This window comes from Rhinoraja longicauda, chromosome 23 (assembly GCF_053455715.1).
Source record: "Rhinoraja longicauda isolate Sanriku21f chromosome 23, sRhiLon1.1, whole genome shotgun sequence".
NCBI lineage: Eukaryota > Metazoa > Chordata > Chondrichthyes > Rajiformes > Arhynchobatidae > Rhinoraja > Rhinoraja longicauda.
This window is the reverse complement of record NC_135975.1, coordinates 29,273,709-29,294,351: the sequence shown is the minus strand read 5'-3', so window position 1 is coordinate 29,294,351 and position 20,643 is coordinate 29,273,709. Positions and strand designations below refer to the sequence as shown.

At 45.9% G+C, this 20,643-nt stretch overlaps 1 protein-coding gene across 1 annotated transcript in view; it reads right to left on the bottom strand.

Moving 5' to 3' along the window:
* LOC144605117 (phosphatidylinositol 3-kinase C2 domain-containing subunit gamma-like) overlaps positions 1–20,643 on the bottom strand; it is a 170,052-nt gene that overhangs the window by 108,160 nt on the left and 41,249 nt on the right. The window contains exons 10-11 of the mRNA XM_078420184.1: positions 8,876–8,912; positions 250–457 (exon numbers count right to left, since the gene is read on the bottom strand). Of these exons, the coding sequence (XP_078276310.1) occupies positions 250–457; positions 8,876–8,912 (245 nt within the window). The remainder of the gene's footprint in view (positions 1–249; positions 458–8,875; positions 8,913–20,643) is intronic.

Here is a 20,643-nt window from a genome sequence, read left to right as displayed (position 1 = left end):
GGGCCATTGTGGGCTCTACCTTTTCTTGATCATCGTTACATTTTACATATCTTTCATTCGTTTGTTCTATTCTCTCTGTATTACTGTCTGTATCGCACGTTTCCCTCTCCCCTGACTCTCAGTCTGAAGAAGGGTCTCGACCCGACACATCACCTATTCCTATATTCCTTTTCTTCGGAGATGCTGCCTGACCCGCCGAGTTTTTTGTGTCCATCTTCTTAAAGTAAACCATAGACAGCTCCAACTCACCTCCCAGCCCAGAGCCCAGGGACTCCGTGCACGGCATAAATATTGAAGCTGAATCTCTCATTGATGAGCTGCTGTGCCTGAACCTCTGGCACAGCGTCTGGGTCACCTACATCAGCAACTCGGTAATCAGTGTCAAAGTTGTTGCAGTAGATGTATATCAGTCGGGAAATGGCAGCAGTCAACGCATCGATTGCTCTTGCAAGCAAATCTGGTGGAATGAAGAAGAATCAGAATCAGAATCATTTTAAATTTGATTGTCATCCAAAAAAAACACAAGTCTTTTGGACGAAATTCCGTTAACCACTGTCCAACAATAAGAGCAATAAAAATAAGCAATTTCACACACAATCACAAACCAACACAAAAAAACCCCACAAAATCCATCACAGTGAGTCTCCTCCAGTCACCTCCTCACTGTGATGGAAGGCCAGAATGTCTTTTCTCTTCCCCTGCCGTCTTCTCCCGCGGCCAGGCTGTTGAAGTTGCCACATTCCAGGTCGCGCCGGACTGTGAAAGGTCCGGCCTTTTAAAATACTTTTTCTTTCAGATACAAGCCTCACTAGAAATATTTGTATTACCTACCAGAACATGAAAGGCCTAGATAGAGTGGACGTGGAAAGGTTTCCAGTAGTGGGAGAGTCTCGAACCAGAGGGCACAGTCTCAGAATAAAAGAATGTACCTTCTGAAAGGAGGTGAGGAGGGATTTCTTTAGCCCAAGGGTAGTGAATCTGTGGAATTAATTGCCACAGACGGCGGTGGAGGCAAAGTCCTTGGGTACTTTTAAAGCGGAAATTGACAGGTTCATTGCGGCACGGTAGCGCAGCGGTAGAGTTGCTGCCTTACAGCGAATGCAGCGCCAGAGACTAAGGTTCGATCCTGACTACGGTTGTGTCTGTACGGAGTTTGTACGTTCTCCCCGTGACCTGCGTGGGTTTTCTCCGAGATCTTCGGTTTCCTCCCACACTCCAAAGACGTACAGGTTTGTAGATTAATTCCAGGCGCGGCCTGGAATAGGCCGTGGACCTTTCACCGCCCAGCGGGGGCTTCAATGTCGGGAGCCCCGACCGCCCCGACATGGCAAGTTCAACAGCCTGACCGCGGGAAAAGACGGCAGGGGAAGAGAAAAGACATTCTGGCCTTCCATCACAGTGAGGAGGGACTGGAGGAGTCTCACTGTGATGGATGTTTCTTTTGTTTGGTGTTAGTGTATGATTGTATGTGTTATTGCATTTTTATTGATTATTCTTAGTGGTCTTAGTGTTTCAACTGCGGGTAATGTTTCATTTCACTACACATTTATGTGTATGTGACAAATAAACGACTATTGACTATTGATTGACTAATTGACTGGGTAAATGTAAAAATTGTCCCTAGTGTGTAGGATAGCGTTAATGTGCGGGGATCGCTGGGCGGCGCGGACTCAATGGGCCGAAGGGCCTGTTTTCCGCGCTATATCTCTAAATCTAAATCCAAATGATTAGTAAGGGCATCAAGAGTTATGGGGAGAAGGCAGGAAAATGGGGTTGAGAGGGAAAAATAGATCAGCCATAATTGGATGATGGAGTAGACTTGATGGGCCGAATGGCTTAATACTGCTCCCTATGATTTGTGATTTTATGGACTTATTTATCATCCATTGCTTATGTTTATGTTAACGTTTAGAGATACAGTGCGGAAACAGTACCCTTCAGCCCATTGTGTCCACACCACCCAGTTATCCACGCATATTAACACTATCCAACACACACTAGGGCCCATTTTTAAAAACATTTATACCAAGCCAATTAACCTACAACCCTGTATGTCATTGGAGTGTGGGAGGAAACCAAAGATCTTGGAGAAAGCCCACGCAGGTCACGGGGAGAACGTACAAACTCCGTACAGACAGCACCCTTAGTCAGGATCAAACCCGGTTCTCTGGCGCTGTAAGCGCTCAAAGGCGGCAACTCTACCGCTGCGCCACCGTGATGCCAGACAGAGCTGACTGACTTGCTTTGATGAAATTGAGAATCCGGAGTGGTCATTTCAGAGGGCAAATTTTGTGGCAATGGTATCAGTGAGGGATAGGAGTCACATACAGGCCACGGGCAGATCAGGCTTCCTACCCCGAACAACATTGTGAACCATCAGGGTCTTTTACCTGTGATAAACCATCATTTTTTATTGATCTAAATTGAAGTTCACAGTCACCCTGAACACAAAGTGCTGGAATAACTCAGCAGGTCAGGCAGCATCTGTGGAGTCAGAACCTCATATAGTCGTATAGCACGGAAACAGGCCCTTCAGCCCAACTCGTCCATGCCGACCAAGATGCCACATCTACACTCTATTTCTCCGTCTGAAGAAGGGATCTGACCTGAAACATCATCTATTCCTTTGCTCCAGAGTTGCTGCCTGACCTGCTGAGTTACTCCAGCATTTTGTGTCTAGCCCCATTTACACTTGTCCCACCTGCCCGTGTTTGGCCATATCCCCTCTAAACCTTTCCTGTACATGTACCTGTCCAATTATCTTTTAAATTTTTTTGTTGCAACTACCTCAACTCATCATCATCGGCAGTCACTCGAAGTGAGTATGACTGACTGTCCTCTCCATATCATATATCATATATATACAGCCAGAAACAGGCCTTTTCGGCCCTCCAAGTCCGTGCCGCCCAGCGATCCCCGTACATTAACACTATCCTACACCCACTAGGGACAATTTTTCATTTTACCCAGCCAATTAACCTACATACCTGTACGTCTTTGGAGTGTGGGAGGAAACCGAAGATCTCGGAGAAAACCCACGCAGGTCACGGGGAGAACGTACAAACTCCTTACAGTGCAGCCCCCTTAGTCAGGATCGAACCTGAGTCTCCGGAGCTGCATTCGCTGTAAAGCAGCAACTCTACCGCTGCGCTACCGTGCCGCCCTAGAGGACACCTGTGCGTGACTTTGTTTCACGTGGGGAGACTGGTGCACAGACAACCACCACACGGTCCGTGACAGATCTGGGTCAGGATCCAGTGGCATGGAATCCCAAGACGACCGGGGACCCTTTTCTGTTGCGGCCTTCATCCGCCTTCCCAGCCGTTGTGACGCTCCACTAAAGTCAGCCATCATCCTCCACCTGTTCTACCCCAAACTACTAAGTCGTTCTATACACTCATCACCCTCTGTGCACATACGTTCACCCTCATGTTCCCATTACATCTTTGCCCTCTCGATACCTAGACTCGCAACTTCATGATTCCACTTCTCTGGGAAAAAAGAGTTGTTATAGCACCTGCCTCAACTACCTCCTCTGGCAGCTTGTTCCATACACCCACCAGCCTCTGTGTGAAAAAGTTGCCCCTCAGGTTCCCATTACATCTTTCCCCTCTCACCTTCAAACTATGTCTTCTCTCTTGTTCTTGATTCCCCTACCTCGGGTCAAAGACTCTGTGCATTCACCCTGGCATTTCCCCTTATGATATTATACATCTCTATAAGATCACCCCTCAGCCTCCTGTGCTCCAAAGTCTCAGTCTGCTCCATATAGTTCAGGCCATGAAGTTCTAGTAACATCCTCGTAAATTTTCTCTACACTCTTTCCAGCTTAATGACATTGAAAAGTCCTGACCCAAAACGTCACCTATCCATGTCCTCCAGAGATGCTATCTGACCCGTTGAGTTACTCCAGTACTTTGTGTTGTGCTCACGATTCCGGCATCTACAGTGTTTTACTGTATGTCTCCACCTTACTGCTCCACTGCAAACTCTCCTCAAGGTATGCTTACTTTGAAGAAGTCCACCTCCTCCCTCCGATGGCAGTTCTGTGAGACCCTCCCTCACTGCTCCCCCTCTGTGATTCCAGCTGCTCTCCTGCCATGTTCTCACCCTTGCAGAAGGATCCTGACCCGAAACGTCACGTATCCAGGTTCTCCAGAGATAGAGTCATGGAGTCACACAGTGTTGAAACAGGTCCTTTGGCCCAACTTGCCTACACTGGCCAATATGTCCCATCTACACTAGTTCCACCTGTCTGCATTTGGCCCATATCCCTCTAAACCTGTCCTATCATGTAGCTCTCTAAATCTTTATTAAACATTGCGATAGACCCTGCTTCAACTACCTCCTCCGGCAGCTCGTTCCATACAACCACCACCCTTTACGTGAGAAAGTTACGGATGCTGCTTAATCCACTGAGTTACTGCAGCACTTTGTGTTCCATGCAAGATTGTAGCATCTGCTGTTCATTCTGTCTCTACACAACTGCCATGGTGGGTAGTGAATCCAATTCCTCTTGGAATGTTAGATCAGACCGCTGGTTTACTAATGCAGTAACATAAATTCTAATTAATGAGAGCTGTCAGCTTCATGCTGTCTGAAATGTAACAGTGGTTGGCATGAGAAAATGGACTGTCTGAATGAATTAATTTAGTTGAGTTTAGTTTAGTTTAGAGACACTCGTGGAGACAGGCCCTTCGACCCACTGAGTCTGTGCCGGTCAATGCACACTGGCACAATCCTACACACGAGGAATAATTTACAATTTTTACCAAAGCCAATTAACCTACAAACCTGCACGTCTTTGGAGTGTGTGAGGAAACCGGGGCAACCGGGGAAACCCCACACGGTCACGGGGAGAATGTACAAACTCCGTACAGACAGCACCCTTGGTCAGGATCAAACCTGGGTCTCTGGCGCTGTGAGGCAGCAACTCTACTGCTGCGCCACCGTGTCACCCAATGAATGAATATTTGAATGAATATAATCACCATGGCAGTTGTGAAAAGATAGAAGGAACAGCAGATACTGTAATCTTGCGTGGAACACAAAGTGGTTCAAAAATCTCAAACCAGAATTGTTTTGTTATTACCATATCAAAATGCTGACATTTTTTTGTTTAACTTAGTTAAGTTTAGTTTAGAGGTACAGCGCGGAAACAGGCCCTTCGACCCACCAGGTCTGCAACGACCAGCGATCCCCACACATTAACACTATCCTACACACTCTAGAGACACTTTTACATTTACACCAAGCCAATTAACCTACGAACCTGTAAATCTTTGGAGTTTGTACAACACGTAGAAACTTGTTAGGCCTTTTACAAGGTCTGCCCCATTTCCAATGAAGCTCACATTTATTGTCCAAACTGTGAAAACACAATCCATTTCTTGAACCATTGATACAGATTCCATGGCGCCAATGGCACCATGGCACCAATATCTGTAATTGTAGCTCGGATCAATCAACTCGATTGATCGGTTAATTGAGAGATACAGCATGGAAACAGGCTCTTCGGCCTACCGAGTCCACGCTGACCATCGATCACCTGTTCGCTCTAGTTTGACGTTATCCTAGTTGCACATCCACTCCCTACACACTAGGGACCAATTAACCTACAAACTTGCACGTTTGTTTGGATGTGTGAGGAATTGGAAGTGGCATTTAAGAGGCTTTTGGATAGACACGTGGATACGTAGGGAATAGAGGGATATGGATCACCTGCAGGCTGAGGAGATTAGTTTTACCTGGCATCATGCTGGGCTGAAAAACCTGGCTCTGTGCTGTAGTGTCTATGAACGATGCAAATGTCCAGTTTTCTAATCACAACTATACTAAGAACTGTCAAGCTGAATGAGTGATGGATTAAAGATCAAATTGACTGTATATCCTTGCTGCCAAACCTAGACAAGTCCTTGAAGAACCTGCAACAATCTTCTAATTTACTTAGAAATAATGTGAAGTCAGAGAAAGGAAAGGAGAAAACGTAATTGACTATATCTCCAAAGATAACAGTGTTGGCTAAGCTCAACTGGTCAGGCAGCATTTGTGGAGAACATGGACAGGTGGCGTTTTGTGTCCAGACCCTTCTTCAGACTGATTGTAGCAGGGGGAGAAAGCTGGAAAAGAGAGGTTGGGGCAGTGCAAAGTGTGGTAAGTGATAGGTGGATGCAGGTGAGGGGAGGTTCGATTGGCAGATGGGGAGGAATCCGTCAGGGAATGTTGCCGACTGGCCCGCTCCAGGCTGCAGGAGGACGTGCTGAGGGATGCACTGAAGGCTCTGTGGGGGGGGGGGGGGACGGACCACAGTCTAGGGTCCTTCTGCTGTTGGACATTGAGGGGACAAACCTCAAACAATGGAAGGGATATCACATCAGGGGGCCACATGAGTGGCAAGCGTGCTTTGCTTGAAGGAGATACAAAGAAATACATATGCTGGTTTACAAAAAAAAAGTCTTGGGCCTCCTCCATTGCCAGAGTAAGGTCATGAGGTCACTAGAGGAGCAGCACCTTATATTCTGCTTGGGTAGTTTACAACCCAACAGTCTGAACATTGTATTCTCCAATTTTAGGTAACGAACATACAAACAAACCCCTTTCCTCCTCTCTTCCCTGTGCCTCAACTAGACTTGCACTTATTTCTCCCTTCCGCCCTCCCCTTCCAACTATATTTCATCCTCTGGCTTCACAATCCTCTCCTCTAATTTCCTTATCTTACACATTTGTCCATTCATCGCTGGCCTGGGTGCAGCCTGAGCTGTGGTATGGGAACAGCTCCAACCAAGACCGCACGAAATTGCAGAGAATTAAGGAGGCAGCGCAGACCATCACACAAACCAACCTCCCTTCCATTGACTCCGTCTAAACTTCACGCCGCCTCGGCAAGGCCAGCAGCACAATCAAGGATGAGTCGCACCCTGGCTCCCTCTTCTCCCCTCTCCCATCAGGCAAAAGGTATACAGTACATGTGTGAAAGCACACACCTCCAGATTCAGGAACAGTTTCTTTCCAGCTGTTATCAGGCAACTGAACCATCCTACCAACAACTAAAGAGCAGTCCTGACCTACTATCTAACTCATTGTAGACTCTTGGACTATCTTTGATCGGACTTTACTGGACTTTATCTTGCTCTAAAAGTTATTTGTGTTATTTCCTTTATCATGTATCATCTGCACACTATCGACGGCTTAATTGTAATCATGATTTTTTCTTTCTGCTGACTGGTTTGCACGCAACAAAAGCTTTTCACTGTACCATGACGATAAACTAAACTAAACTAAACCATCTGCGCGTCAAACCTCCCCGTCTCCTGTACCCACATATCACTTGCCAAGCTTTCTCCCATCCCCTCCTCTCTTCCAGCTTTCTCTACCCGACTGTAATCAGTTTGAAGCTGTCTTGACCCGAAATGACACCTATCCATGCTCTCCACAGATGCTTTCTGGCCTAAGAATTACTCCAGCACTGTTCAAAAATAAGTGTGAACACTACTGTGTATGACACTATTTAATGTGTAGAGGATGCATGAAGTTTGTTTTGCACAGATTTTGAATTGTATCTATTATTTATTCTGAAATATTTTGAATTGAATTAAAAATGAATTTTAATTTCAAATTAAATAAAAATACCCCATGAAAAACTAAAAGCCCAACAGGGACCTACTCAGCTAAGTGCGATGTAGTTTACAGCTGCTAATTTTTCTCTTTGCTCTGCTTTTAATGCCGATTATAGATTAGAGTTTAAAGATACAGCATGGAAACTGATGGTCCCACTGAGTCCACAGCGGCCATCGATCACACAAATTCACACTAATTGAATGTCATCCCATTTTCTCATCTACTCCCTGCACAGTCGGGGCCATTTTCAGAGGACCAGTTAACCTACAAACCCACATCTTTTGGATGTGGGTGGAAACCAGAGCACCCGGTGGAAACCCACGCGGTCACAGGGGCAATGTGCAAATTCTACGCAGACAGCACCCGCGGTCAGGATCGAACCTGGGTCTCTGGCGCTGTGAGGCTGCAGCTCCACTACCTGCACCACCGTGTCATCTCTGCAAGGTGTGTTTTTCTTCAAGAGGATATTTGTAGTTTAAACATGCAGAATACTAAAGGTGACATTCTAATCACAACTATACTGAGAACTGTCAAGCTGAATGAGTGATGCATTAATGATCAAATAGACTGTACATCCTAAGTTTGGTTTAGTTTAGTTGAGAGTTGGGTTACCAACTTTCTCATTCCCAAATAAGGGACAAAAGGTGAAGTCACCGCCCCGCGTCCCATGTGACCTCACCCAGACAGTGTCCACATGCTCCCGCTCCACCAATAGCAGCCGTCTGGGCCGGGAGGCGGGTTGCTATACAACCTCCGTTAGGCAGTAGCCAAGCCTCCAGGCCTACACTGTCCGGGCCTACAGCGGCTCCCGGGCCTACAGTGTCTGGGCCTACAGTGTCTGGGCCTACAGCGCCCCCGGGCCTAATACTGGACAAGGGCGGTTCCGTATTTAGTCCAATATACGGGATGTCCCGGCTAATACGGGATAGTTGGCAACCCTAGTTGAGAGATACAATGCGGAAAAAGGCCCTCAGCCCACCGAGTCTGCACCAACCAACAATCGCCCATACACCAGTTCTATCCTGCACACTAGGGACAATTTACAGAAGCCAATTAACCTACAATCCTGTACATCTTTGGGATGTGGGCGGAAACTGGAGCACCCGGAGGAAATCCATGCAGCCTCGGGGAGAACATACAAATGCCTCACAGACTGCACCCGTAGCCAGGATCGAACCCAGGTCTCTGACGCTGTGAGGCAGCAACTCTACCGCTTTTTTCGATGCCAGTTCACACATTCAATAAAGCATGTTTTTACCTTGTTGCTTCGGCAATTGCGAAGAAAGCAGTGAAGTCTGAAAGTAGAAAAACATAACATCTCATTAGTCACTGCAAAAAAAGCCATTTTCAATTAATTAAAGCATTTTGTTTAGAGTTTCGCTTCTAAAAATTTAGACTAATTCACCAACCCACTGCAGGTGATGTCTGGCTGAATATTTTGCTGTCTCGTTAATTGATGTCCTGATCAACTTTTGAAAATTAGATTGCACTTTATACGCATCGTTTAAAAACGATCAGATTAATCCGCAAATGGTCTTATTAACCAAGCAAAATACTGTCTCAGAAAAAATATCGTAAATAAAGTTCAGTAAACATTATCACTCAAGGGACAGATAAGGCATCTCTATAAACCTTTCTGCCAGATGAAAAATATCGCTTGTGGAATGGAACAGAACGGATGTAGATTTAAAATTAGTTTGATATTCGCCCATTAGGCCCGCAAGTGTTTCTGCCCCTTTGTGGGGAGTGTTCACAATCTCTCCTTGGTTACGCACCCCACTCTAATGGGATTGCCGATTGGTTCCCTGGTGAATCGGACCAAAGCACTAATTTGTCATTCTGCACCAGATACTCTTGTTATTCCAAATGCCATATTTACTTAGCATCAGAGCTAAGATGTAAGCAGGAGCTGATGCTTTAATGTCTCCAATGATTTATAATAAAACAATCTTTATGTAAGTTGGCATTTAACCCAGTGCCAGCGTAATTCTTTACCTGGTGACTTCCTCTCTGCAAAATTACTCTCCCCCCCCCCCACTACATTAGTCTGACTGAAAAATAGCGCAGAGCCCAAAATTCAAATGATGTGAGCTCTTTAGCCAGGTGCCTCCTGAGAATCAAACAGAGCATGAAATAGAGCACAAGCTCTGGATAGAGTGGATGTGGAGAGGATGTTTCCATGAGTGGGATAGTCTAGGACCAGAGGCCATAGCCTCAGAATAAAAGGACGTACCTTTAGAAAGGAGATGAGGAAGAATTTCTTTAGACATAGGGTGGTGAATCTGTGGAAATTATAGCCACAGAAGACTGTGGAGGCCGCCATTGGATATTTTGAAGGCGGAGTGTTATATTTTCGCAATTGACAGATTCTTGATTAGTACGGGTGTCAGGTGTTATGGGGAGAAGGCAGGAGAATGGTGTTGAGAGGGAGAGATAGATCAGCCATGATTGAATGGCGGAGTAGACTTGATGGGCCAAATGGCCTAATTCTGCTGCGATAACTTATGAGCTTATGAGCTTATGAACTTATGAATATAGGGTCCTTCAGCCCACAATATCTGTGCTGAACATGATACCAAGTTAAACTAATCTCCTCTGCCTGTACATGATCCATATCCCTCCATTGCCTGATGGCGTTCATTTCCCAATCGCCTCTGAGAATGTGGTCATCTTGGAACATAGGACATAGAACATTAAGGCACAGGAACAGGTCCTTCAGCCCACAATGTCATAATTTAATTTGATATACCTGTTAGGTCTCTTCTCAAACTCTGGCAAAGAGTTTGATTATATTAATTTTCTGTCCAGAAACACACACAGGCAATTCCTGTCATCATCAGGTAAAAGAATATGGACTTAGTTTTTTAACCTTGTTGCAAATACTTCCACGTATAGTCAAAACATGATTAGGATCCTCACAAATAGTAATGAAAGTCATCGCTTTGTAATCGTCCTGCAGCTTTGCCTGAAAATAATATTCCACTTTCCTGGGGCAGTAAAGTTGCTGCCTTACAGTGACGGATGTATCAGTGGATGCATGAAACCTACCAAGACTGACAACTTCTATCTACTCTCTGGCATTGCACCACCTGGACGCAGAAGAGCTGTAGCCAGTCAAAAAAAACACCTCAGACAATCAGGGGATGAAAGACACCCCCTACATGAGCACCCTTTGCTTCCTCAGCGTTTGAAATCACGCAGAAGTTTCCTCTCTTCTGTCCATCCCCTGGACTGCAGTGCGTCGTCCAGAAGACTCAAACTCTGGGAAGAGAGACCGGAGAAATCTCCGGAAGACACTCACATGGCAATCGATCACTCTGAGCAACTCCCACCAGGTTCCGACCAACCGTGGATAACCTGGCGCCGTCTCAACAGACTGCGGAAAGGCATGGGGAGGAGCAAATCTTTTTGTTTGGTGTTGGTTTATGATTGTGGGTGTTATTGCTTATTTTTATTGCTCTTATTGTTGGACTGTGGGTAATCTTTCATTTCACTGCACATTTATGTGTATGTGACAAATAAAATTGACTATTGACTATTGACTATTGAGCAAATCGAACATGCTGAAGTGGGGATGTACTGAAGATGCGGCAGACTGCGAGTGAGGACGGGGCCTCCAGACTGTGGAGCATCTCCTGAGCTGTGACATGCTGCATGACACACGCACTGTAAAGGATCTTGCAGAGGCCAGCGACGTGGCACTAAAATCTGCTCGCTATTGGCAAACAGCTGTGCGATGACACGAATAAATGAAAGTGCCAGAGACACGGGTTCGATCCTGGGTGCTTTCTGTGCGGAGTTTGTACGTTCTCCCTGTGACCGCGTGGGATTTCCCTGGGTGCGCCGGTTTCCTCTTACGCTCCAAAGATGTACAGTGTTTCTAGGTTAATTGTGAATTGTTGCTAGTGTGTAAGATGGCGCTAGTTGGCACTGGTTGGCACGGACACATTGGGCCGAAGGGCCTGTTTCCGCGCTGTATCTCTAAAGTCTAAAGTCAGTGGACTTGTGAATTAAATCCCCACATGTGATTACAGAGGAATCATATTCAATTTCTAAGGGGGGATTTACATTAATAGATGGAGGATATTTATCTGACCAGCCTCAAGGCCTGCTCTTCAAGTGGGCTTATCTACAAAGATTTCACATCCGTCTGCATTTCTTGAATCATTTTTAAAATACTTCCTTTTAAAATATTTATCCTATCAAATTTTAAAATGATGTTATAATCTTTGCTTTAGTGTAATCTCTGTGGTAAAGTAGTCCAAATTCTAATAACAGTCCATAAATTCCTCATTTCCTCTTCCATTCACTTGGTGGAAACCCATCTGGAAATGCTCAAGCATGACAAAGAACTGCCTTCAAATCGCGTACTGTCTTTAAAAGTGCCTGTATGAGGATATCTCTCCCGAACATATTGGTGGATGATCTGCAAGTTAAACTAATAAAGCACTTTATTAAAATTCATAGTCACCGAGTCAGCCTTTGACTCAACATGTCCATGTCGACCACAATGCCCAATCTACGCTAGTCCCACCAGTCCGCATTTGGCCCGTATCCTTCTAAACCTTTCCTATCCATGTACCTGTCCAAATGTGTTTTAAATATTGTCACAGTACCTGCCTTAATTGCCTCCTCTGGCTGCTCGTTCCATACACTCACCACCCTCTGGGAACAATGTTCAGTGGTTCAATGGTTCGATGGTTCTTTATTATCATGTATGCACAGCACTGTGAAATTCCTTTTGCACAACCCCCAAATCCAATCAGTTCACATAAGATACAGAGTGCAGAATATACTTCTCAGCATTGTAGCGCATCGGTTCCAGACACAAAGTCCAATGTCCGCAATGGGGTAGAGGTGAATCAGACAGTACCCTAGCTTATGGACGGACTGTTCAGAAGCCTGATAACAGAGGGGAAGATGCTGTTCCCGAGTCTGGTGGTGCGCACTTTTAAGCTGTTGTACTTCCTTTGTATTTTACCCTTAGCCTTCGTCTTGGCCAGTACTGTGTTTGCCGATTTTGAAGACGCACAAAGCTTAAATGAATGCAAACTATAAAGGCGGCATGGTAGCTCTATGGTAATGTTGCTGCCTTACAGCGCCAGAGACCCGGGTTTGATCCTGACTGCAGTTGCTGTCTGTACAGAGTTTGTACCCTGTGCCTTGCGTGGGTTTTCTTCAGGATCTCAGGTTTCCTCCCACACTCACTATGTTTGCAGGTTAATTGGTGTGGTGTAATTGTAAATTGTCCCTACTGTGTGCAGATTAGTGTTAATGCGCACCACCAGACTCGGGAACAGCTTGTTCCCCTCTGTTATCAGGCTTCTGAACAGTCCGTCCATAAGCTAGGGGATTGTCTGATTCACCTCTACCCCATTGTGGACATTGGACTTTGTCTCTGGAACTGATGCGCTACAATGCTGAGAAGTATATTCTGCACTTATGTATCTTATGTGAACTGATTGGATTTGTTGGTTGGCGCAGACTCGGTGGGCCGAATGGCCTGTTTTTGCGCTGTATCTCTAAAAAAACAATAAAATCTGCGGGGTTGGAATTCACGCTGAAATGCTGAATAAAGAATGACTTTTCCACCTGGATATTTTGGGTATTTATTTCAACTCGAAACAGTTAAAACTGAAAGGTTTAGGACTCAGCATTTTGGGATATCCATTGAGTGTGAAGAGACAACAAAAATGCTAGGCTTTCTGGGTTTACAATTGGCGAGAGTGATCCGTACAGATTAGAACATTGATTTCATGTCAGGCTTGCTTTGGTGGAGAAGTTGTCATTCGTGCAGGGCTGACATGCACCGATTAACATGCTGGTTAGGTCGTTAAGTGGGAAGATTGCAACGCTCGGCAAGTTTTAAAGTTGTCGATGATGCCGGTGGACATCCATCTCCTGACATGACACGCAAACAGAAAGTACCACCAGGTGCCTTCCGCAGAGGTGGCATCTGATATAGACCACTTCTGTAGACACTCGGTGGTGTCAAAACAAAACGACGGGAAATTATGTAGACCCAAGGAACTGCAGAACTGCGTAGAACAAAGTGCTGGAGTAATTCAGTGGGTCAGGCAACGTTTCGGTCTAAAGAAATATCAGCTATTCCTTTTCTCTAGAGACTCTGCCTGTCCTACTGAGTTACTCCATCTTCTTGTGTCGATCTTTGGATTAAACCAGCATCTGCAGTTCCTTTCTGCACATCTCTGGAGGACATGGGTAAATGATGTTATGGGTCGGGAATGAATACGTTTATTGGCCAAGTATGTGCATATACAAAGAATGTGCCTTCTTCAGACTGGAATTATGTAACAACTCTGCACAACATTCTACAATTCAGTACACACGCAAGATGGATTAACTTGGAAATTGAACTGCATAATGCTAGCTTTTTATTTTATCTTCTGTGATTAAAACCTGACTTTGCCAAGCACAGACTAAGTGACAGCATTGCAGAGAACTTGAGCTCTGTACATAATGGTCACCTTGAGCTCTTGGTTGTGCGCCATTTCAACACTCCTTCCCATTCTCACACTGACCTATCTGTCCTCGGCCTCCTCCACTGCCAGAGTGAAGCCCAATACAAAGTCAAAGAACAGCACTTCATATTTCGCCTGGGTAGTCCACAACCAAGTAAGAATTTCATTGTTCTGTCTTGGACACATGACAATAAAACACTCTTGACTCTTGAATCTCAACATTGAATTTTCCCCAGGTTATCCTTAACTCTGATGTTCCCCCATCCCCCCTCTTTCTCTCTCTCTTTTTTCTTTCTCTTTTTTTCTCTCTCTCTCTCTCTCACCTTCTGATTCACCACTGGCCCTGCCATTTCTGATCCATAAGACCATGTCGCAGGGGCAGAATTAGGCCATTCACCCCCATCAGGTCCATTCCGCCATTCAAACATGGCTGATCTGATTTTCCATCTCAACCCCATTCTCCTGCCTTCTCCCCGTAACCTTTGACACCCACCCTTACTAATCATGAACCTATCATTCTCCGCTTTAAAAATACCCAATGACTTGGCCTCCAAAGCCATCCGCGGCAATGAATTCCACAGATTCACCACCCTCTGGCTCATCTCCATGGTAACGGTGCATCCCATTATTACTCTCCCACTACTGGAAACATGCTCCTCACATCATTCTATCTGGGCCTGTAATTATTTGGTTTGTTTCTATGAGATCCCCTCCTCATCCTTCTAAACTCCAGCGAATAAAGGCCCAGAGCTCGCCAAAGGTTCCTCATACGTTAACCCAATCATTCCTGGGATTATTCTCCCCTTCCCATACCTCCTCCACTACAGCCCCCCCCTCCCCAACAACAACCATTTTCATCCCTTCACCTGCCAGTTTCCAACCGGTTACCACACACCACCCATTGAAACCCCTTCTCCATCAGCTTCCATTTGCCCTTCACCTCTCACAGAACATCAAACTGTATATCACAGGAACAGGCCCTTCAGCCCACAATGTCCGAGCCGAACACGATGCCATGTTAAACTAATCACCTCCGCCTGCACGTATTCCCTATCCCTCCATTCCCTGCATATCCATGTGCCTATCTAAAAGACTCTTAAACACCGCTAATCGTATCTGCCTCCACCACCACTGGGTTCCAGGCACCCACCACCCTCTGTGTAATAAAACTTGCCCCGCGCATCTCCTTTAAACTTAAAGCTGTGCCCTCTAGTCTTTGACATCTCCACCCTGGGACACAGGTTCTGACTGTCTACCCTATCTATGCCTCTCATCATTTTATACACTTCTATCAGGTCCCCCTCTCCCTGACTCTCCGTCTGAAAAAGAGTTTTGACGTGAATCGTCACCTATTCTTTTTCTCCAGAGATACTGCCTGACCCGCTGAGTTACTCCAGCATTTTGTGTCTATCTTCGAACCAAACCAATTTGCTCCCCCCCACATATTGTCTGGTCAGTATCTGGATGTGATGATGGAACTGCAGATGCTGGTTTACAAAAAGGACACAACGTGCTGGAGTAACTCAGCAGGTCAGGCAGCATCTCTGGAGAACATATCATATACATACAGCCGGAAACAGGCCTTTTCGGCCCTCCAAGTCCGTGCCGCCCAGTAATCCCCGTACATTAACACTATCCTACACCCACTAGGGACAATTTTTACATTTACCCAGCCAATTAACCTACATACCTGTACGTCTTTGGAGTGTGGGAGGAAACCGAAGATCTCGGAGTAAACCCACGCAGGTCACGGGGAGAACGTACAAACTCCTTACAGTGCAGCACCCGTAGTCAGGATCGAACCTGCGTCTCCGGCGCTGCATTCGCTGTAAAGCAGCAACTCTACCGCCGGGCTACCGTGCCGCCCATGGATAGGCAACGTTTTGGATCGAGACCGTTCTTCAAACTGATTTTAAAGAGGGGAAAAAACTGGAAGAGAGATGGGAATGGAATAAATCCCGGTGAGTGATAGGTGGATACAGTGTAGTTTAGATTAGTTTAGTTTAGTTTACTCCAGTTTAGTATAGAAATACAGCGTGGAAACAGGCCCTTCTACCCACCGAGTCCATACTGACCAGCGATCCCCACGCATTAACACTATCCTACACACCCTAGGGACAATTTACAATTTAAGCTAATTAACCCAAGCTTATTAACTTACTAACCTATACATCTTTGGAGTGTCGGGGGGAAACCAGAGCACCTGGAAAAAACCCACGCAGGTCACGGGGAGGAATGTGCAAACTCCGTACAGACAGCACCCGTAGTCAGGATCGAACACAGATCTTGGCTTTGTAAGGCAGCAACTCAACCACTGTACCACTTAGGGGACTGAGAGGATTGTAAATCATTCTGGTTAAATTCCTCTGGCTGTAAATTATTCTGTGTATCTGACACGGTGTCAAGTGGTGAGAGGGTAAAGTTGCAGCAGTGCAGGCACATCCAGACATGTTAGTGGTGGGGTGAGCTTCCAGCGTCTCTCACACATCCTGCCACTCCCTCAGATTCACCGACACACCTCCCCATTGCAGCCAGATCCAGCAAAGTTTATTGCCAGATCCAGCAATGTTCAATGCAGTGGAGAAGGGGAGATAACATCAAGGCAACAGTCATTTGTAAGGGTCCTGACCTGAAACATTGCTGGTCTGAAGAAGGGTCCAATCCCCAAATATCATCAGTCCAAAGAAGGGTGTTCGCCCTAAAACATCATTTGTCCAAGGACGGGTCCCAACCCAGAATGTCGTTAATCTGAAGAAGGGTCCTGACCCGAAACATCGCCAGTCTGAAGAAGGGACCGATTCCCACATATCGCCAGTCCAAAGAAAGGTCCTGACCTCAGGAAAGGTCCTGAGTAAGGGTCCCAACCCGAAACATGGTTAATCTGAAAAAGGGTCCTGATCTGAAATATCACCAGTCTGAGGAAGGGTCCTGACCTCAAATATCATCAATCTGAAGAAGGGTCCTGACCTCAAACATCGCCAATCTGAAGCAGATATCAGGATCAGCTAGTAGGTGCCTGGAATCCACCATCTGAAGGTTCCCTTCCAAGGTACAAATCATTTAAGAGTGGCACAGTGGCACAGCTGGTAGAGATGCCGCCTCACAGCTGGTGGAGCTGCTGCCTCACAGCGCCAGAGACCTGGGTTCTATCTTGACCTTGGGTGCTGTCTGTGTGGAGTTTGCACGTTGTGCCTGTGAACCCGTGGGTTTCCTCCGGGTGCTTCCACATCCCAAAGACGTGCGGGTTTGTAGGTCAATCGGCCCTCTGTAAATTGCCCCCTTGTGTGCAGGGAGTGGATGAGGAAGTGGGATAACGTGGAACTAGTGTAAATGAATGATCGGTGGTCGGCGCGGACTCGCTGGGCCGAAGGGCCCCGGTTCCATGCTTTATCTTTCAATCGATCAAAATAAATGAATGCAGATCACCATCTGGTGGCTACACTGAGATGTTCATGCATAAAATTATCTGCCATTTTGACTTAATGATTAGTTGACTAATCATAATCAGTCAAGTCACAGTAGGCTAGTCCATGCATGAGAATATCTGACAATAGTCTTTTGTTAATCGTATTTGTAAGTACTTTACAGACATGTGTCATGTATAAGTCACTATTACAGCTAAGAAACAATACTTAAACAAAGCACAAAGTGCTGAAGGAACTAGGTGAGTCAGGCAGCATCAGTGGCTGGAATGGACTGATGTCATTTTGGGTCAGGACCCTTCTTCAGACTTCAATCTGACTTCAAACGTCATCGGTGCACTTCCTCCACAGATGCTGCCTGACCTGTTGGGTTACTCTAGCACTGTGGTTTTTGCTGAAGATTCAAACACCTGCAGTTCCCGCAAATCCCACTTTCGCATCCACCCCCTACAAACCAGCGGCAATATACATTACACTGATCCCTTGCGAAATCTCCTCAAAGTTTGCCTCAAATTACTTCTCCTCTCTCCGACGGGAGTTCTGTGAGACCCTCTCTCCCTGCTCCCCCTCTGTGATTCCAGCTGCCCCCTGCCCTTTGGCCATGTTCTGACCCACACTCACTGCCACCCATCTGACAATGAAACCCTCTCACCCATATCCACCTATCACTTGTCGGGCTTTGCCCTGGCTCCACCTCTCTTTTCCAGCTTTTTCCGCCTCTACTACAATTTGTCTGGAGAAGGATTTCGAGCCTTGAGAACATTTAAAAGACAATTGGATATCTATGGATGGTACATGGATAGGAAAGATTTAGAGGGGGATATAGACCAAACACAGGCAGGTGGGACTAGTATAGATGGGACATCTTGGTTGGTATACACATGTTGGGCCGAAGGGCCTGTTTCCATGCCGTATACCTCTGTGACTATGACTGACTCAACTTGAAACATCATCTGTTCATTCCCTCCACAGATGCTGCCTGACCCGCTGAGTTAATCCAACACTCTGTGTTTTTCTGCCCAAAATTCCAGCATCTGCTGTTCCTTGTGTCTTTGACTAACAGTGCTTCTTATGAACAGCTTAAGATACAGGAACAGTGGTGTCTATCTGGAGAATAGGAAGCGGTCACCACTCAAGATTAACTAAAATTACTCTCAATTGTTATTGCAAGCATAATTAAGATTAGCAACCTTCCAGTGTAAACCCAAGAATTGCATCATTAATCACCAGAGCAACCCAGGTAATAATTAGAGTAGCGATTAAAAAAAACTCGCTTTAAAAAAAAAACCTTTAGGCACTTTTGCTTATGAGTCACAAAAAAATATTGGGCATGGATTTGAAAGGTTCCTTGATTGTTAAGATTCACCCAATCTAGGGCGGCACAGTGGTGCAGCGTCAGAGACCCATGTTCGATCCTGACTATGGCTGCTGCCTGTATGGAGTTTGTATGATCTCTCTGTGATCATGTGGGTTTTCCCCAGGAGCTCTGGTTTTCTCCCACACACCAAAGACGCACAGGTTTGTAGGTTAATTTGGCTTCGGAAAAAAATTGTAAAATTGTCCCTGGTGTGTAGGATAGTGTTAGTGTGCGGGGATCGCTGGTCGGCGCGGACTCAGTGAAGGCCCTGTTTCTGCGCTGTATCTCTAAAGTAAACTAAAGAAAAGATACAGTAAGAGTCTATTCGCTATCTGATTGGTGTGGGTCCGGGAAGGATAGATATTTTCCATACGTCCAGAAATGTCGGTGCCCTTTATGTGGTGACTCTTTGCATACCTTGGATATGCAAAACAAAGGATATCACTGGAACTGGTCACATGTGACAATAAAGTGTCATGAATTAATTAATGAATTAATGAATGAATGAATGAATTGATTGATTGATTGATTGATTGATTGATTGATTGATTAATTAATTAATTACCTAATTAATTAATTGATTGATTAATTCGTCTGTCCATTCCCTCCACAGATGCTGCCTGACCCGCTGAGTTACTCCAGCACTCTGTGTTTTTGCTCAAGATTCCAGAATTTGCAGTTCCTTGTATCTCTGGCAACAGAGGCTTTGGAAAGGGTGCAGAGGAGAATTACCAGAATGTTGCATGGATTGGAGGGTATTAGCCATAGGAAGTGTACGGAAGAGTGAAACTCGGAAGAGTGTCTTCTCCTCCATTCCGGCTTTCTCCCCCCTACCCCCCAACCCCCCCTGTAATCAGTCTGAAGAAGGGTCCCGACCAGAAACGTCACCTCTCCATGTTTCCCAGACCTGCTGAGTTACTCCAGCAATTAGTGTCTTCCTCTGGACAAACTTAGATTGTTTTCCATGGAGTGTCGGAGGTTGAGAGGAGACCTGACAGAAGTACATCACGTTATGAGAGGCATGGATGAAGGGTAGACAGTCTGAACCTGTTTTCTCAGGGTGGAGATGTCAAGGACTGAAGGGCAACAGAAGGTGAGTTGAATAAAGTTAAAAAGAAGATCGACACAAAATGCTGGAGTAACTCAGCGGGACAGGCAGCATCTCTGGAGAGAAGGAATGGGTGACATTTCGGGTCGAGTGTCTTGACCCAAAACGTCACCCATTCCTTCTCTCCAGAAATGCTGCCTGTCCTGCTGAGTTACTGCAGCATTTTGTGTCTACCTTTGGTTTGAACCAGCTTCTGCAGTTCCTTCCGACACTTAAAGTTAAAAGGAGATGTGTGGGGGTTTATAGAGTTTTTTTATACAGAGGGTGGTGAGTGCCTGGAACGTGGTGGAGACAGGCACGATAATGCCATTTTAGAGGGTGTTAGGTGGAGTGGTGGGTGCCTGGGGTACATTTTGATCGGCACATGGATATGCAGGGTTCCTGTGCTGCACTGACTCTATAATTTGGGGAGCTAATGGAGTTCCGTGGGGCAGGACTCACCTTCACCTCCAGGAAACCTCAGGTCTGTCGACATAGGAAATTGACAAAGAATACTTGATAAGAGCTGCCAGGAGAAGTGGTGGTGGCTGAGACAGTGTGGTGTCCAAAGACAATGTGGACTGGGAACTGGATGGGAAAGGTGTGGAGGATGTGGGCCTAATCAGCCACGATCACATTGAATGGCAGTGCTGGCTCGAAGGGCCGAATGGCCTACTC